Raw genomic sequence first — 22,893 nt, 5'->3', positions numbered from 1 at the left:
ACAAATGTGTGTACTATTTGACTCAGGAGAATCCGATCCTATGGTGCGACCATGTCTACTTATAACATCGCTCTGGTTAGCCGCTGTGTCATTAAGGTTTCAGTGCATGAGTCGATCCATAAATAACAATCAGATGCCATCTCTGCAAGTCTTCAAGTCATGATCTGATAGACTGGTATTCGCTAAAGATAGCTTAACTAACAAGCAACGATCACCTGACAAGATAACTAAATATATTCTTTGTAGAAAGTTGATCTCTGAATGAAGAGCAACCTTTCCTTGGTATCATTCATACCTATTGCAAGAAGCAACCGATCAGTAGGATGTCAATCATGAAAAAGAACGAAATTTTCTGACCTTTTATCGCTGACACGACCATCTTTTCTGTTCAGGACAAAACAGGAATGCAGCTCTCATTAAGGCAATTTCGAGCATTTTCAAGAATAGCAGTACATGTCTTCACCCCTTGTGGAATAGTTTCATGGCTTGCCTTGTTTAGATCACGGCTTGTCAGGTTTTGATAAATGATTAAAACCCATCGCTCGAACCAAGATGCCATAACATCGTGGTTGGGATTGTATTATTATGTATTGGTTATATTCCATGCTATGAGATCAAGGCCGTGGTATCATGATTATGAACTTGATGATAAAAGCGCCTTGTAGGTCTTCCTTCCATTGTTTCGTAGCCTTTCGTAAGGTTGGTATATCTCAAGATTCCAAGTGCTATAGTTTCGCTGTGACCAGACAGAGGTGGTATAATGACTTGCAACGGTTTTCTTGTTGTAATGATTGTTTTGAATAAATGTAAGAGGTTTTTATATGTTGTAATTGAGAATGTTAAAATGTGACCGTGGGAAAGTTACATGTTGAGTGAAGCGCGCCAGATTTGCTGACATTTTTGCCTTTTCAATTGCAATCTTTATCTTTCCTTTACATTTCTCTTTTGTATCTTTTATTCCAACCAATAGATAATCGAACAACAGTTGAGCTATCCTTGCGTCTTCCTTGGGTGCCAGGATTGTTTGAAAAGACTGTATATCCTTTTCATCTCTTGCCAAGCATTGATGTGGAAGAATGCTTGTTCTTTGAGCACGGCATTAGACGATTTGATTTCTGGTGCGACTTGCTAATTCCTCGAAGACGCTTACGCTCTCAAACAAAACGAAATATAGGCAAATCTCAAACAATATATCTGTCCAAGAACTATACCCAACATCATTCCATTGATACCAGTATTGAAGAGTAGATAAAACTGACCATCGCATATTATCCGAGTCGACCTTTTCGCAACTGGATTAGTATTGCCTCAAAACTGTCGCCGAAATAGTTTGGAATCACTCTTTTACCATGGGTCTTCCCTACATCAAACATGACTACAATTCACCGTTATTCGTCTTGGGGGATCAAAGTCGGCCTTTACCTCAAACGTACGACATTGCCGCCAATTTATCAAGTCATTCATTCCCTCGGTCACTTTGGTCAACCAACCAGTGGATGTCTAAAGCTGTTTCGGATGGCAAGACTTTCGCTGATGATCGATTAATCAACGTTGACGCTAGCGACATTGATCACGACTCGAAGAAGCAGCTTCCGGTATTTCCGTTACCTCTACCTCTTGCGATTCAAGACGAGGATCTCGTGAGGCAGGTCTTCACACATAGCAGCTGGTACGAGAATGAAAAGTCAGTAGACGTCTTTGGATCCAAAGAGAAAAGTAGAAGCCTGGAGGAATTGGAACGCGTTGGTGCGAGTATATTGGGAATGTTTGTCATTACCTGGTTCCATGAGGAAAAGTCTGAGTTGGAACCTTGGATTGCTAGCGTGAGGCTGAGTCTGTATCAGCATTCTATGCGAGCAAGATGCCTGACCAACCTTATAGAGGATGAAAGCTGCCCTCGTTTCAAATGCGACTATTGCTCATATCTCTACCTTGTACGGTTTACCCAACCACTTGATAGCCGATCCAGACTTGCAATCAAGTCTTATGGCGCGGCTAGATGTTTGCTCTGCCGTGTTTGAAGCTTATATAGCAGGCGTATATCTTTCTTTCAATGCGTCAACTCGTAAGACTGAGGGCCTCGGACTCATCCACAATTGGCTCAAAGCAACATTTGAGCCCGTTGCCGAGTATTATGAAGAAAATATTAGAAATCGTCCTAACAAAATACATTCATTGATGAAGAAAGCATCGGGTGATCCTCTTCCCACTAATGAGGAAACGCTGGAGATTGATAAAGTCAGCAAAGGAATCACAGCAGTGATCTTTGCCTACGCAAACATGTATGGAGCAACAATTGATTGGAAAGTGTATACGGCTCAAGCGTTGGATGGTACGTTATATGAAATGAAGCTGTACATCAATGGCATGGAAAGAGGAGCAGGAGTCCGAAGATCAAAGAGGGCTGCGATGGATGTGGCTTCCTACAAAGCATCCAAAAGTCTTGGTTTATTAGGGTAGCTGGTGTGATAAAGTTTAACTCTGGTCACTGATTATAGCCTTGGTTGTTTCAGCAACCATTACAAAGTCGAGAGGCGCCCTAAACCTCTAGTATCAATGTTAAACCCAAGTTCTTACTGTAACTATACACACAGCTTTCTCAGTAACTTGCATGTATTCCGTACCTTGTGTGTATCTTTGTAAAAGTCGTCACATGTCGTTAAGCGTGGTAAATTACCTTCAATTTCAAGCTTGTCTATCCAAGACGATTCATTTCCCTCTTTGCCTTCCCCAACTTTTTGCCAGTCTTGTCCACACCTTGCTCAATGCCATCCAATAGCTCGTTCTGACTCTCAAGCTCCATATGTATGCCTTCACCCATTTTTTTCTGAGTCTGCAATAGTTGCGATAGCTCTCGAAGCTGGTCATCTTGTTGAGATATTGTGCTAGTCTGTAATTGGAGTAATTGTCGATCATCCAGAGGTCGAGTCTGTTCAGTTTCTTGTGGCAGCTGTTTGGCACCAAAGACACGACCGGTAGGATTAATGACAGGCATGGCACCAGGCATCTTGGTCCCTGAGGGCGCCCAAGGCGATATAGCATTCGCAGCCCTTCCTCCGGATACTGCAGCAAACTCAAGAGGAGCAGTCCGCACCCCTGCCTCGGCCATTTTCTCCAGTGTCTGCTTCTCCAGATTGAGCTCCTCTACCATCTCCTCCCGTCTCTTAATCTCTCCTTCTCCCACTCCATTCAGTCCCTTGAGTCGTTTTCCCAACACTGTCAAACGCTCTTCCGCTCCTTTGAGGTTTCTTTTGGCCTCCACGCTAGCGGAACGGGCACCGCTGGCATTGGACATTCCTGCTAAAGCGTCTCGTTTCAACAACAGTGATCTTGCGGAACGTAACAGCGTTGTTATAGCATCGTATTCCAGCATCCAGGATTGAGGTGTAAGTCTCTCGTTTTGGAGAGCCATCTGCGAGGAAGATTTGGATGTTTGGGAGGGTAGAGCAAGAAAGTCAGAAAAGGTGTAGGCAGATCGCCAAATGGATGATTTTGTGGTTAGAATGGAGCGCAAGTAGTGCTCAAGTAGGGGTTTACGCTCTTGAATCTATTATAATCCGGCGGATTCAGTATACTCGAAAGCTTGTATGAAGAGAAAGATAGATGCTATACCATTTTGTCATTGCTTTTCCCCCAGCCCAGACCCCATGTTTTCGGTGGTAACGCAACAGGTGGCTCCTTTCCAGTTGAGGATTTAAGCTCGTCATGCAGCGAAACGAAATCGTTATAACGCCTCGTAACTGTCCATGTCCTTGTAGGAGTAGACACTTGTGAGACATGTCAGTTTCGTAGATGAAGGTCTCCCTTACGAGATGAGACAAAGACATTAACGAACCTTGGATAACATAGATGGTATGGGGCTTTGGATCATTAGCTTCTTTTGTTGATATGATTGAGATATTTTGAACATCCGACATGGGCCAAAAGTTTGTATTAGAGATGAAATGATGAAATAAATAACATTGAGATGAAAAAGGAGATTGAAAACAGTTGCGATGTCAGGTCGGTCGTGCCTGCTGAATGTCGGTCAAATCCGCCAGTGGTGCATTTCGCATCATGAATGAAATAAAGATACATTGACAATAATGCTTTATGTCCGTCCCAAATGCAAATCCATCTCGATGCCAACTTCCACTTCAGTCTCTGCTCATGGATCCACCTTAACTTCCTCGATGGCCTTGGTAACTTCCTTCACATTTTCCAATGACGCAACTTGGTTCTCTTCGTCGACAAAGTTGCCCTTGGTGGGGTCGAACGTGTTTACTGTATTGTCGTCATCACGCTTGATAGTAAAGTCCTTATCAGCAGTGTCCGATTGCTATATTCGTCGTAGAGGAACTTACGTATCGAGCCAGCATTCTGGAGATATCCCAATCTTCGTCTCCCGCATCTTCATCCGCTTCTGCATATAGCTCTCCGCCAAATTCAAACATGTCTTTTCCAGTCATTCCTGTCATCTTGCCTGCTGCCCGCTGTGCCGCCTTGGCCTTCTCCAATGCTTCCGATTCCGCAGCCTTTTTCTCCAGGCGGTTCTTCTTCCATGTTGCAAAGGATTCCGGGGTTACAGGAGTAAGAGGAGGCTTGAGCTTGTGTCGTTCAACTTCAATGAATTGTTCAAGAGAAATTTGCTCCTTTTTGGCTTCTTCTTCTTTCTTCTTCTTTTCGGATTTCAAGACAAAGCCTGGCGGGAGAGCGTGTCTGTATTTACAAACATCTCCGCCGTTGGGCTAAGGTTTCAATGAAATTAGTAAGTGCCTTGATAAACGAAATGGGCGATAACGTACGCATTCCCAGCTGAAGAGTGCTTATCAGCAACTTTCGGCTAGTGTAGAGAAAAAACACTGACAACCAACCATATTTCTTATCCTCAATAGCTTGAATAAAGTATTTGCAGACAATCTAGTTCTTCGTCAGCCTATATAATGAGCTTTGAGGGACCCTTGCTCACATCGGTAGCATTTGTTTGTTTTCGGCCATTCTCCAAGATAACATTTCGAAGTTTAGCTTCATCCCAAGTGTCCATAGAGTCTACATAGACCGTGTGAACACAACCCAAGCATGATTATCAGAAACAAACCTTTAGCTTTCTCTGCTCTCTGATCTTGATACAAGTTGATCTTTTCTACTTTGCGCTCAACATTTCTGTCGTGAGAGAATTTGCATTTGTTGCCTGTAAGAGTATGTTAAAATAGGTGCAACAATATCCTTTGAATGAAATGCAGACCTTTCTCACAATGTCCGGCTTTGAAGTATACACAGAGGACCTGTACGTGAATCAGATCCATGGCTTTCGTTGTTGTCTATCTGACTCACAGTTTTTGGATCTAACAAGATAGCTAATCAGTATATGACTGTCGAGCACAGCAGATACACCTACCGGTTCCAAAAGGCACCTTTTGAGCTATCTGAGCTGTCTTGAAAAGCTCTGCTTCCATCTTTTTCTTTGCCTGAATAGCAGCCTTAGCCTCAACAGCTTTTTGTCTCTCCTTTTCCTTGGCTTTCTACAGTTATCCTCCGTCAATATAATCTTCTACTCCGTCGATCATGCCGGGGTAGCATGGAGTAAGGTCAACCCACGTCAGACTTGTTCTTCCCAGCTTCAGCCTGCTGCTTCTCTACAGTCTGGACATATTTTTGAACCTGTACTAATAGTCAGCTCCATCCTACTACGGATAACGACATAGCTAATGTTGATACCAGTTCCATTTCTACAGGCTTTATATGTACTAACCTTTGCAGACTTGTTTTTGTTTTTCATACCAAAGGTCTATCCATCTTGGATCAGTTTGCCTTTTCCACTGCGTACCAGAAAAATCTTGCCTTGTCATCCTTAGCTTTCGGGGGCATCTTGGCCAGATACGGTCCTGCCGTTTGATAATTTTAGAGGTAAAGTATATTTACTTGCAAAATAATATGTTGCCTATGTTATATATACTCTCACCAAACCTCTATCCTTTAAGAATGTAGATAGCAATAAAGTCAAGAGAAGAAAACGGATACTCATATAAAAAGGTAAACTTCAAATGTTTCAAGGCGATATCAGGCTCATATTGATAGCATATCACGTGACTTGAGTCACAAATATACAAACCTCTTACACTCTCTCGTTCATTACGTAAACCTCCACATTCGCTTTCCAACGTCAGAATTTCTACAAGTGAATCGGAATTTGAATATTTTACATGATAAAAGTTCAATCAACATGAAAGTAAACATTTCTCTCGTCATTAATAGGACGTCAGCTAGGCAAATCAGAGCTCCCTCGACCGACAGATATCTTGCCATACATCGTTTCTTCACCCGCCAGATGGTGATACCCATTGCACCCCATTCCACAACTTATACAGCTACTCGCCGATTCCATTCTAACGATTTGTTGAGACAACGCTGCAGTAACTGTCGTCATGGTACCAGTACTTCATCTCCCAACCCAGACAACCCAAATCTGCCACAGCGTGGCCATGCGCAAGATTATGCTCCATTCATACGGAGACTCATTCGACAATCCAAAGCTATCACTCTCAATTCGCCCCATCGACCGAGCAAAGAGGAGCTTCTAGCAGCAGCGAATGGGTGGTGGCAAAGACTGCGAATTCGGCTAAAGTGGTTTACCATTAGGGGTTGGAGAAGGTTTAATACGGATGATATGAGTGCTTTTGCCAGTTGGTTCTTGGTTGGCAATAGTGAGTAATCTTATGTGATGTGCGTAGTGACCAGACTGACTCTTTGTAGCTGTATGGTTTCTTTTGGGAACGTAAGTTTGATCAGGACATCATTTATCGGTGACATTGGCTTATCATTCACAGCACTACCTTTGTGTCGGTCATCTTTGCCCTTGGTAATTCTCTGTCTCTTCAAGAGTCAATGGCCAGGTGGATATCGGATTATATGACACACAATACCGGCGTCACAGTCATTTTCGAGTCTGCCATCGTTCCCAAGTGGGGCTCTTCCATGATCACCATCCGTAACGTATACGTCTCACAAAGACCTTCTGAAAAATCTGTGACTAGTCTCGACGGAAAGAAGGGCAAGCAAATCAAGGCTGCCACAGCAAAACCTCCTTCTGCTATACCGTTCCTTTCGTCAGCGCTCTCTCCAGAGACTTACCTCGCCACACATCCAGCTTTGCCAGAAGATAATTACACCATGTTTGACATCAACATCAATGAAGTGGAAGTCTCACTTTCCTTTATGCGTTGGCTGGATGGCAAAGGTCTTGTCAAGGACGTACGCGTTAATGGTGTACGTGGGGTAGTGGATCGACGTTCTGTTTGGTGGGATGTGTCTAAACCACTCGATCCTGCCGACTTTCGCCATCCCACGGCACCTGGCGATTTTGAATTTGAGTCTTTCCACGTTGAGGATGCCCTTGTCACTGTTTACCAACCCGGTGGACAAAGGCCCTACAACATCTCGATATTCAACGCCGTTATTGGGCCTTTAAGAAAAAAGTGGTTGTTTTACGACATGATGAGTGCAGAAGGAATCACAGGCCAATTCGACAATTGTCTATTCAGCTTGCACATGCCTCAAAAACTAGGAAAATTCGAGAATAATGTAGGCACAATCAAAAGGATGGTGAGTGGTTTTTTGTTGTGACTAACTGTCTTTTATTGACCTCATAACGCCCATAGGCTCGTTTTAGGATAGACGGTCTTCCTATAGAGCACGCGCAATATGCTACTGGCTATACAGGCCCCATGTCTTGGATAACTTCCGGTAAACTTGACGCCGTACTTGACATCAAGTTCCCACATCATCCAGATGACCAAGTCGACCTACATGCTCTTTTGGCAGAAATTGGTCGGAATGTAGCAACCATCTCACACGGTGTACATCCTGATGATCCTGACGGCGAAAGATTGAAGGCAGCTATCGAGTCTGCAGAAAATTCTCTCATTGGGGTTATACCTGGACAACACCGTCTTGCTAGACCACCGTTAAGAGCGCCAAGGAAAGTGGATGCTCGAACGAATGAAGAGGAAGAGCGAAAAGTTGTCGTGGACATCGACTTGAGACTCAGAGACCTCAAAGCTGCGGTACCAATATATACTACAGATTTGAGTGTCACAAATAATGCTTTGATCAGACCAATTGTAGCGTTTATCAAGTAAGCTTTTTCTGAACTTAAGAAATCTCGAGGCTGATATATGGGGTGGTGTGGTAGCTCAAATAAGACTTTGGTTCCTATCCATTGTCAAGTGGCAGCAGACCTCAGCAATTTTGAGGGTTCTTGGACAGTAAGCTTATAAACTGTTGATAATATAATTGGTAAACTGATGCTCCGTTTCTTCTTTTGCATTTGATCAGCTCTTTGAAAGTGAGTTAACAAAACCCTCTGCCGCATGGTTACAAACTGACTAACGCCTCTCTGACGTTAGCCGGACTTATGACTTCGATATCTGATCAGATATATGAGGCGCTTGCCTACCACGTTTCTTCCGAAACAGCCAACTCGCGACGTCTACGTCAAGTATCGGTTTGGGGTATACGGAGAGGAGCGGATCTGCTTGTGGATATGCTGAGAGGAGTGGTGGATCCTGTACATGCTCAATTTGCGACTGTATAATAACAAGTGAAAGGGCTTGGAAAACTGAGCTCATATCAGATAGCGATGATATCTGGACTTAATGGGTTATAATGTGTAGTTTGTGATTTATTGTGGCATTGGAATATATTCACTATTCCATGTATAATATAAAACAGGGCAATTGAAATTCTGTTAAAAACCACACTCAAGTACAATGCTATGAGTATAGGCAAATACATGGATAGCACTGACAGTTGCAAGTAATATCTAAACTTGTATTGATACAAAATACTCATACAAACCAAATTTCCAGTTGAACAATTGTATAATGCCTTTTATTTTTCTTTCTTAACTTTCTTCTTTTTTGCATCATCTTGACTGCCTACACCGATTACACTTGCTGTCCTCTTGACTCCCTTTTCTGTAAGCCCCACGTTGCCTGGTTTTGGCAATCCTCCGACTGCTTTTGGTCGCCCCCTGATAACAGGAAGAGGTTTGCAGAATTCACCCTGTTCAGTGGCGATGGCTATCTCATCATCCGGAGCGACGCCCAGCTCTTCTTCAAAAGTTTTAACATCATTGATGAGACCCCCTTCCGCTAAAAATCCTATGAGCCTAACCCATAATCAGTTCCATTCACTAAGGTGAGCTCAATTGCGGGCATATTACTCTTTGTATATCTTTCGACGATCAACCCATTCCTTGCGCCATTTTGTAAACTCTGCGTCAATTTTCTTGGTGTCATTTGCCGACATGGGAATAACAGTAGGCTGATCATCAGAAGCACCACGAAAAGGTAGAAGGGCTCTGAGAGTGATTTCGTTCTGTATTTATTGCATCAAGAGCGAGAAAGAATAAACGAGCGGAATTAACATACTTGTGTTTTGATACGATCAATCTCCTTTCCAAGTTCTAAGGTCTTTGGTCTAGCCTCGCTAGCTGTTAGTTCTGTGTTTAGATACAATCAGGGTCAATGCTAAAAGCTTTTGCATTACTTGCCAGTTTGAAGTGACTTCAAGATCTTCCGTCGTTCATCCAGTTTTGTTTGAGTAGTTTTAATGTTTTCATCCAAAGAAGTCAATTCTTCTTTGTCTAACACACTCAGAAGTGACTTGTATGAAGTTCAGCATATTTCGACCTATTCCTTATTACTTCCTTTACCTGGTTATAAAGGTACAAATGTTGTTTTCCATACGTTTTGGTACTCAGTTGACCTTTTTCTGCTCACGTAAGCATATCAGCCAGATATTGATGGTTATAGTGATTAATGAACCTGCAAGAACAGCCAGAATTTTCACAGCCAGCGTCTTTGGCACTTTGTTCTTCAAGTTGGCGACAACGTCCGCTATAAGGCATGTCACTCTGAGAAGCCGGGTTCGTTTGGCTGGATAAAACTAACCACAGGCATACGGCCTATTAACCTAATTCAGTCAGCTTTGCGCACGCGTGAATTCTCAGATAATGGTTTGTTTACATCTTTCATATAACTGAGCACCATCTGAAATCCCTAGTCAACAAACTTCGCTCATATCTTATGAGCTCACCTCCTCCGCTGGCCGCCATGTTAGTCGTCAATAATGCTCTACCCGACCAGCGACGACTCACCTTCATCACCTTTTACCTGCTTTTCTTTGACTTCTTTTTTTGGTGGCATTGTCAGATGTAAAACAAAATTGAGTGGCGGATTCAAATGAAAAAAAGAAAAAGAACATTAACTTTCAAAAGTCGCGTCAACCTCGGCGGGTCTGTGCGGTACGCTCTTAAAGAGTAATAAAAAAAGGTTATTAGGAAAAAAAAAGTAATGGACATTAAAAGTGGAGGCAAGAAATAGTGACATCAACAATTCATTTCTATCGTCTTCCTCTCTTTTTACTTGTTTAATTGAATTATCATGATATGCTTGATCAACTATGGGTAATATATCCTCCATGGCCAGGGCGTGAGTTTATGGCCCCTGGATACGTTGCTGATGCATCATAGCTCAACGGCTTTGGATTCTTATGTAGCAGAATTAGGGAATGATATCTCTTATGACAAGAGGTGTGTCTTTTAATCATTTTTTCAATATAGACATGCTCTAAATCATTTTAAACGTAGCCTGTCTTCTTCTAGGTTCCTTAAGTCGATACTTGCTAGACATGCGTATGGTCCAATAGTGCTCAAGATATTCATCAAGCCTGATGCTGCCATGTCGCTCAGAGTCATTCAAAGGCGGCTAAAAGGTTTGAAGACTCTCTCCGCTAGAAGCTTTTGCTGATGTGGAGCTATAGCTGAAAGAGATGTGCTTTCGGATTTGCAGAATATCAATACATATGAGACTTTTGTAGAGACTGACAAAGCAGGATATTTGATCCGCCAGTGGATAGGCACGAATCTCTATGATCGCGTCAGGTGAGTCTACTTGGTCGATCAGATATCTTTGGCTGATGGTTTCATGTAGCCAACAGCCATACCTGGCTAGCATAGAGAAAAAATGGATTGCTTTCCAACTTTTGACTGCTCTCAGAGACTCTCAAAATCTGAAAGTAGCTCATGGCGATGTCAAATCGGAAAATATACTTTTGACTACCTCTCTTTCAGTTCAACTTACAGACTTTTCCTCTTCATTCAAGCCGACTTTTCTCCCTTTGGATGACCCTTCTGATTTCTCGTTTTTTTTTGATACGTCTGGCCGACGGACTTGTTATATCGCCCCTGAGCGCTTTTATGCTTCCGATTCCAGAGTTGCCGATCGAAAGAACAAGGAAGGAGAAGCGAAAGGTGACTCTGTTGGGCGAAGGGATGGCAAGGTGACTGAAGAAATGGATGTCTTTAGCGCGGGATGTGTTTTGGCAGAGATGTGGACTGATGGAAGGACTGTGTTCAATTTGAGCGAGTTATATGCCTACAGAGAGGGAAGCTTGGGACTTGACGGGATCTTGGGCAATATTGAAAGTGTTGAAGTTAAGGCAAGGCTTCTTCCAAGCTAAACTGTGCTAGAGCGACGTTAACGGCGTTTTAATCAGAACATGATTGCTCAGATGCTCTCACGCGAACCTTCGGCCCGTCCTTCTTTCAATCGCATACTCTCAATTTATCGCGAATCCATTTTTCCAGAGTATTTCTATACCTTTCTTGAAGATTACTTTGTCTCACTGAACGAGACTGCTGTGGAAACGAGAGCTAGGAATAGTGCAGCGGACGGATTCTTGCAAAGATCCTCTAGGCATTGTGGGGTCAAAATTGATAAATTACTAGAAGAATGGGAAAGTATATCCACATACTTGGGAAGAGGCCCAGCAGATGGTATGTCACTCTATAACGAAAGCAATGTGTGAAAGCTGAATCTATGTAGACGGACCTGCTCTCCTAATTTTGAACGTTGTCACTTCCTCTATTCGTCACTGTCTCTTTCCATCTTCCCGGCTACACGCCTTACAGCTTTTCTCAAACCTCGTCCCTTTTCTTCTCGATGAAGATAAAGTTGATCGTATTGTTCCTTATATCGTCGAGCTTCTTTCAGACGATGCGGCTATCGTTCGTGCCGAGGCTTGTCGAACTCTCGTGTCTGTAGTAGAGAGTATTGCAACAATTGCTTCGCAGAACGCGACCTTTATACCAGAATATTTGCTACCTCAAATGAAACACTTGGCAACAGATAATGACGTGTTTGTTCGAGCCACGTATGCCAAAGGTCTAGTAAACCTAGCCAACGCGGCTGTCAACATGTTAGAGATGAGCCAGGCTACTAACGGAAATGTATCTGTGCCAGGGATAGAAACGTCTGTTGGGGTTGAGGTAAGCATGTAATTGAGTAATGCTTGTATAAGCATTGAATACATAATTAGGCCGACTATGACAACATGCTGCAGGAAATCCAGATAGTAGTAGAAGAACAAACAACAACTCTTCTTGTAGATCCTGCTTCAACCGTTAAACGAGCTATTCTTTCCTCTATATCTGACCTTTGTTTCTTTTTTGGCCGGCAAAAATCCAATGAGACAGTGTTAAGTCACATTATGACTTATTTGAACGACAAAGACTGGATGCTGAGATTTGCGTTTTTTGACGGTATAGTTGGTGTTGGTGCTTTCATCGGATTGAGGGCAGTTGAAGAATATGTTTTACCTTTAATGCTACAAGCTTTAGCAGGTGAGTAGGACGTTTCAGCCGCAAGTCGGTTGTGACTGAGATTTATACAGATCCCGAGGAAACTGTTGTAGCCCGAGTGATTGGCTCTGTTACCAGTCTGGCTTCTCTAGGCTTATTAGCTCGTATGCGACTTTGGGATGTTTTATTTGCCATTCGAGGTTTCTTATATCATCCAAACTTGTGGATTCGTCAAGGTAAATGCTACCACGATGTATTAAACCTGGTCTGCTGACAATATAACGCATAGGTGCTGTAGGATTTATAGTTGCTGCAGCGCGCAATCTACCTTTTTCGGACGTTTGGTGTATCTTATATCCTTCCATCCGACCCATGCTCCGCTCAGATATCAAAGAAATTAATGAAACATCTTTGATAGCTGCTCTGTTACCACCTGTGGGACTGTTAAGGTTTCCGGCGATTCAAAACTGACATGGTACAGCTTTCTAGGAGCACTTTGACAACATCAAAAGGGGCCGCGCTTCAAAATATTCCACCAGGGTATTGGGACGTCACTCCTTCGAAGGGGTCGGCAAAAGTAGAACTTCTCAAGTTTCAAGGACGAGAGGACTTTGAGTGCGTGATGGCTTATTAACATAAATAGCCTTCCAAAAGCTTATCTTGATTTTAGCCAAAGACTTAGTGATAAAGGTATCTCTGCGTCAGACGAAAAAAAAATAGAAGCCATGAAGGAATTTATCATTAAACAAGCTTATGCGGCGAGAGCGTAAGCATAATATCAATTGGAGATAAGTGTTAATTCACATTGTCACAGACGAGAAACGGTTGAGCAAGATTTGCCTCCAGAGATTAAACTGATTGTCGCGAAATCTATATCTCTCACCGACCTCGGAGTTACGCCTCAAACAATTTTCATCAGTCCTCGTACGGTTGGTGTCGATGCCAAAGCCGACTTGCGACGCCTCCGTTCACAGTTTGATGAACAAGGGAACACAAGTCGAAGAACATCTTTCACAACTTCTAAAAGCAATCGTGGTACTGTGGAAAACCCTTTGGACGAGATCAAGCGACGGCTGGTAGCTCTTGAACCGCCCACACAGGTCGAGATCCCCACTAAACAGATTACACCTTCTGTAGATCCAAACAGTAGCACCTCAGAATCAGGTGTGTCCTCCCAGATAGATATCACAGCCATGACTAGATCTGGATCAACCTTTAAAAAAATGGATTCCAAGGCTGCCCCTGCTGTAGGCGCATCGCACACTAATGCTGTAGGTACTACAACTATTCACGATGAATCTATTTCTGGGAGAACAACGCCCACTGCCACGGTTCTTGGTCGTGTATACGGTACGATTACACCAAGAGGTATGCCTGTACCATATGCTAGCTCGTATGAGGGTTATGATCCTGGCGTGAAGGCCTTTCTGGAGCAAGTTGACTTGGAAAATTACCGAGAACCGCTTTTAGATTTTGGTCCACGGGTTACCGCAAGTCACAAAAAGAGAACATCACGCGTGAAGGCCTCATCATGTTCACCACAAAGTGCGACAATGATTGCCCACTTGACACATCATGAGAAAGCAATCACATCTATTGTAACCTCGCCCGACAGCGTGTTCTTTGCCACTAGCTCTGAAGATGGTCATGTTTTGATATGGGATACTGCCCGTCTTGAGCGGAGTGTCACAACCAAACCTCGCCTGCAATACAAAATGGATGCGCCTGTGGTGACATTGTGCAGAATTGAGAACACACATTGCCTTGTTGCGGCGAGTGAAGATGGACAGGTGCATGTCTTAAGGGTGCATGTGATTGGGGGCGCGGGGAGCAGTAGTGTGAGATATGTCAAAATCGAATGCATAAAAAAGTGGCAAACGGAAGAAACAGACGGCTATGTGCGTTTCTTGGCACATCTACAAGGTAAGCAGATATTCGTAGACGATATGGTTATAATACTAATTATCCAAGATTCCTCGCTTATCATCGTAACTTCAACATCTGCTATTGCCATACTCGACATTCGAAACATGACACTTTCCAAGCGGTTCGCAAACCCTCTCGAGTTTGGTATCATCACTTCGCATTGTCCAGCTACTTACTGGCTCATATTGGGAACTTCTCTGGGAGTCATCAGCTTGTGGGACTTACGATTTGGTTTACTTTTGAAATCTTGGAAAGCAGGCGGCGGAATAACCAGCTGCTGCATTCATCCTTCCAGAGGTCGGGGACGTTGGATAATGGTCTCTATTTCTTCAGCTACATCCTTTTTCCCCCCTTCCTCTCTTGATGCCTTCAAGCTGGAGGAACCTAACTTCGCCCCTTTGGTTGAAGTGTATGATATTGAAACATCCAAGCTGATGGAAGTTTATCAAGTTCGGAGCCGTCGGCCTGGTAAACATATCGAAACATCAAGAGAGGTAGAAGAAGTAATTCCTGACAAATCGGCGCTTATCGCTCAACTTGTGCACGAAACACAAGTCTTTCCATCATCTATGCCCATTGATGACTTTGATGCTTCTACCCCTCTGCCTCTCTCTCCCAAAACAGCACTAGACATCATTGTAGGTCAAAGCTGGGCTAGTTTTCCTCGACCAGAGGAGTCAATGTTGATGTCTGTACCTGAGCTGGGTGCAGTGGGTAGAGGGAAAGCAAATCAAAGTGGGCCTGGATGGATGATCAGTGCCGGAGAAGATAGGGTGATCAGATATTGGGATTTGGTAAAGGTGGCAGATGGCTTTGTAGTATGTGGATCGCAAAAGGAGAAAGATGTCTCTTTTAAGCAAGTTTTCCACCTCATCATCTTGGCATTTGCTCACTTAGCTTTTTCATTATAGACAAACACCAGAAAATAGCGAAATCTCAATAATATATACTCTACCTAATGTACATCGACAAAATGGCCAACAATTGCCTACACGTGATCGTGATCGAGAGAGGCAACCCCTTCGAACACATTACGACGCGATCTGTAAATTAGGCACTATAGAGACGCCATTCTCGAGCTGTATAGTCACTGCTGATAGGAGTGGGATCATCAAAGTTTGGAGGATGGAAGGTGTTACAGGATTAAGATGAGAGTTTCATGATACCTTGCATTGAATACCAGTCTCCGTCTGCTGTTTGTTTATCATTTTGTGATTATAACGCATAATAGGCCTTGTTACATTATCTTGTGTTTCATGATAATTGACAGAGATTAAGCAGGATATTGATGTGATGCATACCAATAATCGACAAGGATATGGATCGAACTATCTGTGCGAGTCCACATTAGGTTTGATATAATATATGGGTGTGCAAGTGCTTCTGAAATCTATAAATGACAAACGAATAGCAAAAAGACACTAGTAAGTAGTAGTGGGAAACTGTGCAAGAAAAATAGATACATCAACTCTACCGTTCTCCTCTTGTCTCTGACATATTCTAATCTTTATCCCCTCTCATCCAAAAGCAATGCTTCCTGTGCTATAAGAGACACAGAGAATTTAGGACAGATTGGTGGAATGAGTAAAACCATTCAAGAAACATGTCTGTAAAAAGTGTCCATGGCGAATGACTGGGAGCGGAGTAATTCCTCTCAACCGAGGTCGTACTCTCTCCTGTTTCGCTTTTAACGAGGTAGTTCTCTATCAAGAATTAATTGAGGGTCTTTCTCTTGCTGAAAGCTTCCATGCCCCTCAACTTGTCTGTGTGTTGGCAGACGCTCATTCGATCGACCATGAAACGTTGCGCGGGTTGGTGAAGACTCATAATCTATTTATCAGGCATTAGCTATCTTCTTGATATACACCGATGAAGACAACTTACCAACTTGAAATGTTTGTTTGTTTGAGGCTTTTCTCATCCGTCCCAACTCATCAAGGCCTAAGTCTGCGCTTCCCTGTAATTGTGAGATTCCCACACCGGTGAAAAAATCCCCATTGACGTCTGGAACGACACCAAGTCGTTTCGGCATTTCAAGAGCGACAGGTCTGCCTTGATGTGGTGCGCCACCAGCTGGCCCAAAATGTAGATATCGGCCCGATCCCAGAGAATTCATTGACAAGGGCCTATGTCCAATACCTCCTGAGCGAAGATTCGACGCGGAAGATGTTCGAGGCGACAAACCCCTAGAGGATGCATGTGGAGAGTTTTGGGGTGAGTCATGAGGTGATGGAATATTAGAGTGTGCTGGAGATAATTCATAGGGAGCATCAGGTGGTTGGCGCATCGTGGGGGATGAAGAAGATTGGACGAAATCAGTCTTGTGAGGATGAGATATGACAGGTTGACCTCGTTCATCAGTGGCAACAGAGACAGGCCGAGGCTCAATACCCTCGGATTCCTGGTTATCACCAACACGGGTGTCTAATGGGGCAAGATAAGGTTTACCGGTTTGTTGGTCGATGGGTAACAGCTGAGATTGAAGGCCAGGAGTGTGAGGAGCACTTGTGGAAACTGAGTGGGACTCAGAGGAAGCACCTGATACAGGGATAGGTGACGAGGCATCACTCGCAGCGAAATTTCTTGGAGTGACCGCTGGGGAAGTTTGATGATACGAAGGGTGACGGGAATGGTTATAGGTTGACGATCCTCGAGGAGGAGCAAGAACTGCACGGATTGCATTAATCATTGTCAAAAAGGCCAAAAATGTACATACGCGTAGAGTAAGTACTTGTTCTGCGATGGTTGTTCCCAATGGATGAGTGATATCCACTCAATCCACCCATACTTGTGGAATGAACGTGCCGCTGTCGCATGGAAGTACGAGAAAGATCACGCTTCGGCCTGGTCAAAGGTCAGCCTTGGGACGGCAAATAAACAGCCAAGGACTTGCGGTGGGGGCACCTTTTCTCCTCTACCTCTTGTCGATTTCCACCATGTTATTAGGATAGCGATTAAAACTATCCCGCCTATGACTCCTCCGACGATTCCGCCGATTGCACCACCACTGATCCCACGGGCAGTTGCACCTTGAGTAGAGTTAACTATACTTCCTGTCGTTGATGCTCTTGCTGCTGTCAAAGGGCTAGTCGAGGATGATCCGCTGCTAGAAGCGGTCGAGGAAGGCTGTGAGATGACAGATGTAGATGAAGCTGCGGAGGATGCAGTTGACAATGTTGCGGATGGCACTACCGAGGACACTGCTGCAGAAGACGTAACGCGTGATGAGGACATTGTCGAGCTATAGAGACCGTCGTCAGGCTATCACAATGTTGACGGAGGCAATCAAAACATGGATTATTTTGCTCACAGAGATACTATTCACTGTTACAACGTAGCACCACAGACAATGGTATAGGGACAAACGTATTCAATTATATGGACAAGTAAAGGCGTTTTGCTCTACAGTGTTTTGAGGGCTGGTACTGGCTACAGATGGAGAAGGTTGCTAAAAGCTATGCGGGCGGAAAATATCCTTCAATTGGGAGCTGGGTATATCAAATCTAATTGGAATGAAGAAAAAAAAAAGCCAAGAGGAAGGATGAAAGAAAGAGAAAAAAAGTCAGCAAGAATAACCTTGATGATGTTTTTGTAGAGATGCAAGAAATAAGATAGAAAAGAAGAATGTGGCTCAAGCCTCTTTTATTATTATTTAATGTTTTTATTTACTTTTTCCAAATTATTTTTTTAATTTCTTAACGTTTCTTTTTCCAAGTTCTTCTCTCAATGCACAGCCAGACGACATTTCGCGCAGTTGCACAACTCAAGCTCCTGCGCATCGGACCAGCAACCTACCTCTATCGCATGCTGGCATTCAAGTCTCTAAATATCAACGAAATGAAACGCAAGCTGGATGAGGGAGATGTACTTTAAACTGTCAAGCCGTGTCAGCGTTGGACTGTTTTGATGTTGATTCCCAACTGTAATCATGGTCTGCTGCCGCTTTCATTTCACTCGCCCAGCTCACATTACCATCTATGCTGTACATGACGTCTCTGGAACCACGAACGCAATTACGGCAGACGGACAATTTTGTTCTCAAAAAAACTCGTCGAATGCGCTAAGTTATACCCTGTCAATCCTATCCTGGATCCCCAGTGATTGGTTCACCTTACTGCTTACGGTCACGCTTATCAATTTCACTATATTTGGCATAGGGAGAATAGTCAAATTCAACAACAATCTCTGAGTTTTGTTCCCTCTAGCTGCGTTTTGAGTCAGGCATGATGACCATACCCACTGCCAGATATTTGGCGAGTAAGAGTTGGGGATCCAGCAAGTCTTCGGTTTCAATGCAAGTCTGAGAATCTCTGGCGCTTACACTCCTCTCCTGCCTTTCTCTGAGCCGCTGGTAATGTGTAATGGATACAAACACTGGGCCGCTCACTACGCATGGCGTCGGTGGGCCCAACACTGTCCAACTTTTATTTCTATTATAATAGTCTATTCAGGCTTTTTTAGTTGAGATATCCCAAACGACTAATGTCCAGACATATTTGGTTTTCGGTCCGCAAGTCTGTTCCAAAATGATGACGTCTACGTTTTTCGCCAAATTTCATTTTCAACTTATTTTCGACGCTAGAAACATATCAACTCTACATTATCATGTTTTTATAAAACGTCAATATGCGTTTGGCTATCGGTGTTAGTCTGCGCCTGCAAGTAAGATGTCCCGGTTCAAGACGTATCCGCACTTCTTCGTGGTCGCTCGCAAAAGACAAGCTGAGTGAGCCAAAGAAAACGAAGATTCGGAAATCAGCTTTGCCAAAGCTTGACCCTCTTCAGAGAGCCAAGAAAGCGGACTTGTTACCTGACTCAAATGAAGCTCAGGCGACTATCGCGGCCTTGCCAGAGTCTACGAAAAAAACATCGATCAGGAAGGATACCAAGCATAGCAGCAAGCACAAGGAGCTCTCGGAAGAGGAGGATCTCGAGAAAGCTATCAGAACAGGTGTGATACCGGACACACCTCTTGCAAGAGAAGTCTATGTCAATTGGAAGAGGTTTCCTGACTGTATCCTTTTAACCAGAGTCGGGAACTTTTACGAAGTACGTCAAGTTTGCTTTGTCAAAATGGCCTCGCCGCTAATAACACACAGTCGTACTTTGAACCAGCGCGACAATTAGCTTCCATCTTATCTATCAGCCTTGCTGAGAAAAAGTATGGCTCCGGAAAAGGATCGTATCCCTTTGCAGGTTTCCCTGTTCATGCTCTCGACAAGTTTCTCAAAATTCTCGTTCAAGACCTTGGACATACTGTTGTCTTGGTGGAAGAGTATGACTCCGATGGAGGTGTAGCGTATGTTGGCAAGAAACTCACTGGCGGCTCGGGACGGAAAGAGCGTAAAGTGTGCAGGGTATTGACCCCTGGTACAATGGTAGATGCAGGATGGCTCGACACGAATGAAAGTCGATATTTACTGGCAGTGGCAGTAGGCAATAAAGCAAATGATGGAGGATTAGAGATGTCTTTGGCTTATACCGATCCTTCTACCGGCGACTTTTTTACAAAAGATACCACTTCCTCTCAGATGGAGGATGAACTCACCAGGATCACCCCACGAGAAGTCGTCCTTGACAATTCCTTCAAAGCAGCGTGGCAAAATGAGACAAATGCTATCACGTTTGAGGGAGAAATTGCAGGAGAGATCAAGAAGCTTTTTTCCTTACTCCAGATTTTAGGCGTACATGTCTCGTTTGCCAACCCGTATCGTCCTCCTCCTCTCTGGTCAACAGCTTCATTGCTTCCCTTCTCTCCTAACAATACAGAAGATTATGCCATTGCCCTCTTGCGACATCATCTGGAGTACACGCTTCGTGAAACCATGCCAGCTTTAAACCAACCAGATAAACAGATCAACTCGGCATTTATGCAGATTGACGCCACGACACTTCAAGCTCTCGAGATTCGACATGCCCTTCGTCCAGGTGGACTGATCGCTACTGGCGAAGTCCGCCCTTTTTCTTCGCCTTTATCCTCCCGCGGGACACTATTATCTGTCATATCCAAAACAGTTACTCCGTCTGGGCATCGACTTCTCATCCGCACTCTGACAGCTCCTTCCACGTGTCTCGATATAATTAACTCACGTTTGGCGCTCGTACAGGCTTTTGTTGATAGAGAAGACCTGCGGACAGAGCTTAGAGATGAACTGAGAAGTGTTGGGGATGTTATGCGTATCGTTCAAAGATGTAGAGGGCAGAGAGCAACAGGAACGGATATATGGAATGCGGGCAAATGGGTTAAGAATGTTCAACGGATAAGGCAGGCTATAGAGAGAGAGATTGGACACGAAAAAAGGCACGCAAAAGTCAAGGATTACGAATCAGAAGGCATTCAGCGCCTGCAATTGTTCCTTGATTCGTTCAGCGCTTTAGATCATGTTGCAAGCAAGATTGAAGCTTCACTCGATGAAGAAGCCATTATGTACAAAGCTAGCAGTGACGAAGATGTACTGGAGGATCAACCAAGTCCTGGAACTGAGATGTTTAATGGGAAAGCTAAACCTAAAGAGACCGATCAAGAGAAACAAGATAGGATGAGACGAGAACGGGAAGAAAAGGATAGGGCAGAGTGGTGGATAAAGCCGAGGTAAGCCATTTACATTTCTGCATCCCAGACAGTGTTTGTCTTACAGGTATAGCTTTTCTCACGAATTGAAATCATGGCACGAAGAACTGATTTCTCTAAAATCTAAGATTCAGAAGCTGCAGCGCAGTCTTAGTAAAAAGTTTGGTAGGTATGAGGTGGTGTTTGTTTAAAAACCTACTAATTCGTGTTGTAGGTACTTCTTTACTTGTGGTAGAAAAGAACGGTCGATACGGTTATCATATCCAATTACCCAAAAAAGAAAACGAGAAAACAGCCAAAGCGAGGTCCTTGGAGCCTATTGGGGCTACAACTGGAAGAACACTATATTACGTTTACGGTGTAAGTGATATATACTGTTCTATCCATTCTTTGTCCCCATTAAAAATGATGGATAGCCTTTAACAGCTTTGGGCACCCAAACCGAGATTACTGTTGAGCTTCTGGGGGCCGCCCAAAGACGCGCGGCCCGTGATTTGCAGAGCATGATTGTGGACGCGGCCGATGCCATTCAGCGCAATGCTAGCCTTATTGATGAATTGGACCTTTGCATGAATTTTGCCCAAAATGCCGTGGATATGAGTTGGGTCAGGCCTATATTGAATGACTCGTAAGGAGTCATTTTCTGTGTCTTGTTATGATGAAAGAACTAATTTGCTTGGAATAGGACCGGCCTTGAAATTGTCGCAGGTAGGCATCCCTCAATTGAATCTTCCCTTCTCTCCTCGTCTCGTGTCTTCACCCCTAACTCCACTCACATGACACCCTGTTCACATTTACATGTGATCACAGGTCCTAATCAAGGCGGAAAGTCCACGCTTCTTCGCCAAACAGCTGTTATAACAATTCTAGCCCAAAGTGGAAGTTTTGTGCCTGCAGAGAAAGCTGAAATAGGTGTGGTGGATAAGGTATTCAGTAGGGTGGGCGCCAGAGATGATTTATGGAGGGATAGAAGCACTTTCATGCTGGAAATGGTTGAGTGAGTATTTCGCCTCTTGGCGTAATGTTCCTAAAGAGTAACAACGTTTTGTAGAACTGCAAGCATACTAAAATACGCTACTGAACGTTCCCTTGTCATCATGGATGAGTAAGATACGCTTGATTTACCAGAATCCTACACCAAACTGATGAATTACAAGAATTGGACGTGGGACAACACTTCAAGCCGGTATCTCAATAGCATATGCAACGCTTGACTATATCTTGCGCCACATCAAATGCAGGACGCTTTTTGCAACTCATTATCACGAGTTAGGTGGAATGCTCGGATACAGTGGTGTCAATCAAAGTAACCAGGAGGCCAAAGGAAGAGATGGAATCTCTTTCTGGTGTACTGACATCGACGAATCAGTGAGTATCATAATTTAAGCGATGGGAAAAGAGCACAGCTCTAACAATAATTTAGAATGGCGCCTTTTCGTATTCATACACTTTACGACCTGGCATTAATTACAATTCTCACGCTATCGTACGTTTTCACTCTCCCATTACTTATATTAATTCTTACAACCGCTTTGAAGAAAGCCGCAAGTTTGGCAGGAATGCCGCCAGGGTTTTTGAGTGTTGCCAGGCAGACACTTGCTGCGCTTGAAGCTAGCAAAGAGACTTCAACAGCTTCGTCTGTCTCTGCCCTATTATTACGACAAAATAACGATAAGACATTGTAATTCCTGTATTGATATCATGGCCATTTTTATTACTTTTGGAGGTCAACGGGATTATGTCTTATAGAGTGCATTATTCCATACGATTTAAT

At 43.7% G+C, this 22,893-nt stretch overlaps 8 protein-coding genes across 8 annotated transcripts; 4 read left to right on the top strand and 4 right to left on the bottom strand.

The window, feature by feature from the left end:
- Positions 1 to 1,349: 1,349 nt before the first annotated feature.
- L203_106177 (uncharacterized protein) lies at positions 1,350 to 2,460 on the top strand (the record flags this gene model as incomplete). The annotated part of the gene is made up of 2 exons (XM_066215535.1): positions 1,350 to 1,823; positions 1,882 to 2,460. The coding sequence occupies 2 exons, from the start codon at positions 1,350 to 1,352 to the stop codon at positions 2,458 to 2,460; spliced, it is 1,053 nt and encodes a 350-aa protein (XP_066071632.1).
- Positions 2,461 to 2,695: 235 nt separating this feature from the next.
- L203_106176 (uncharacterized protein) lies at positions 2,696 to 3,917 on the bottom strand (the record flags this gene model as incomplete). The annotated part of the gene is made up of 3 exons (XM_066215534.1): positions 2,696 to 3,547; positions 3,613 to 3,767; positions 3,836 to 3,917. 3 exons carry the CDS (start codon positions 3,915 to 3,917, stop codon positions 2,696 to 2,698), a joined length of 1,089 nt encoding a protein of 362 aa, XP_066071631.1.
- Positions 3,918 to 4,147: 230 nt separating this feature from the next.
- On the bottom strand, positions 4,148 to 5,847 carry L203_106175 (uncharacterized protein; the record flags this gene model as incomplete). The annotated part of the gene is made up of 12 exons (XM_066215533.1): positions 4,148 to 4,282; positions 4,344 to 4,727; positions 4,785 to 4,794; positions 4,847 to 4,899; positions 4,949 to 5,028; positions 5,078 to 5,170; positions 5,225 to 5,264; positions 5,314 to 5,324; positions 5,378 to 5,501; positions 5,578 to 5,640; positions 5,732 to 5,767; positions 5,821 to 5,847. 12 exons carry the CDS (start codon positions 5,845 to 5,847, stop codon positions 4,148 to 4,150), a joined length of 1,056 nt encoding a protein of 351 aa, XP_066071630.1.
- Positions 5,848 to 6,307: 460 nt separating this feature from the next.
- Positions 6,308 to 8,572, top strand: L203_106174 (uncharacterized protein; the record flags this gene model as incomplete). Its single annotated transcript, XM_066215532.1, has 7 exons — positions 6,308 to 6,683; positions 6,733 to 6,754; positions 6,807 to 7,581; positions 7,638 to 8,113; positions 8,171 to 8,243; positions 8,314 to 8,323; positions 8,385 to 8,572. 7 exons carry the CDS (start codon positions 6,308 to 6,310, stop codon positions 8,570 to 8,572), a joined length of 1,920 nt encoding a protein of 639 aa, XP_066071629.1.
- A 296-nt stretch (positions 8,573 to 8,868) lies between these two features.
- Positions 8,869 to 10,187, bottom strand: L203_106173 (uncharacterized protein; the record flags this gene model as incomplete). Its single annotated transcript, XM_066215531.1, has 10 exons — positions 8,869 to 9,148; positions 9,203 to 9,357; positions 9,411 to 9,481; positions 9,533 to 9,644; positions 9,695 to 9,753; positions 9,807 to 9,878; positions 9,933 to 9,954; positions 10,008 to 10,031; positions 10,078 to 10,085; positions 10,139 to 10,187. The coding sequence occupies 10 exons, from the start codon at positions 10,185 to 10,187 to the stop codon at positions 8,869 to 8,871; spliced, it is 852 nt and encodes a 283-aa protein (XP_066071628.1).
- A 315-nt stretch (positions 10,188 to 10,502) lies between these two features.
- L203_106172 (uncharacterized protein) lies at positions 10,503 to 15,700 on the top strand (the record flags this gene model as incomplete). Its single annotated transcript, XM_066215530.1, has 14 exons — positions 10,503 to 10,573; positions 10,631 to 10,755; positions 10,804 to 10,924; positions 10,974 to 11,481; positions 11,539 to 11,818; positions 11,868 to 12,310; positions 12,361 to 12,664; positions 12,715 to 12,858; positions 12,912 to 13,057; positions 13,104 to 13,237; positions 13,293 to 13,388; positions 13,437 to 14,545; positions 14,594 to 15,404; positions 15,460 to 15,700. 14 exons carry the CDS (start codon positions 10,503 to 10,505, stop codon positions 15,698 to 15,700), a joined length of 4,533 nt encoding a protein of 1,510 aa, XP_066071627.1.
- Positions 15,701 to 16,235: 535 nt separating this feature from the next.
- On the bottom strand, positions 16,236 to 17,782 carry L203_106171 (uncharacterized protein; the record flags this gene model as incomplete). The annotated part of the gene is made up of 4 exons (XM_066215529.1): positions 16,236 to 16,378; positions 16,433 to 17,215; positions 17,265 to 17,392; positions 17,442 to 17,782. 4 exons carry the CDS (start codon positions 17,780 to 17,782, stop codon positions 16,236 to 16,238), a joined length of 1,395 nt encoding a protein of 464 aa, XP_066071626.1.
- A 1,392-nt stretch (positions 17,783 to 19,174) lies between these two features.
- L203_106170 (uncharacterized protein) lies at positions 19,175 to 22,804 on the top strand (the record flags this gene model as incomplete). Its single annotated transcript, XM_066215528.1, has 10 exons — positions 19,175 to 19,597; positions 19,648 to 21,140; positions 21,193 to 21,284; positions 21,334 to 21,479; positions 21,536 to 21,747; positions 21,805 to 22,116; positions 22,171 to 22,224; positions 22,277 to 22,487; positions 22,543 to 22,605; positions 22,658 to 22,804. The coding sequence occupies 10 exons, from the start codon at positions 19,175 to 19,177 to the stop codon at positions 22,802 to 22,804; spliced, it is 3,153 nt and encodes a 1,050-aa protein (XP_066071625.1).
- Between the last annotated feature and the right edge of the window lie 89 nt (positions 22,805 to 22,893).

This window comes from Cryptococcus depauperatus, chromosome 8 (genome assembly GCF_001720195.1).
Source record: "Cryptococcus depauperatus CBS 7841 chromosome 8, complete sequence".
Classification (NCBI taxonomy): domain Eukaryota; kingdom Fungi; phylum Basidiomycota; class Tremellomycetes; order Tremellales; family Cryptococcaceae; genus Cryptococcus; species Cryptococcus depauperatus.
The sequence above is the reverse complement of the archived record's forward strand: the minus strand, read 5'-3'. Positions and strand labels throughout refer to the sequence as shown.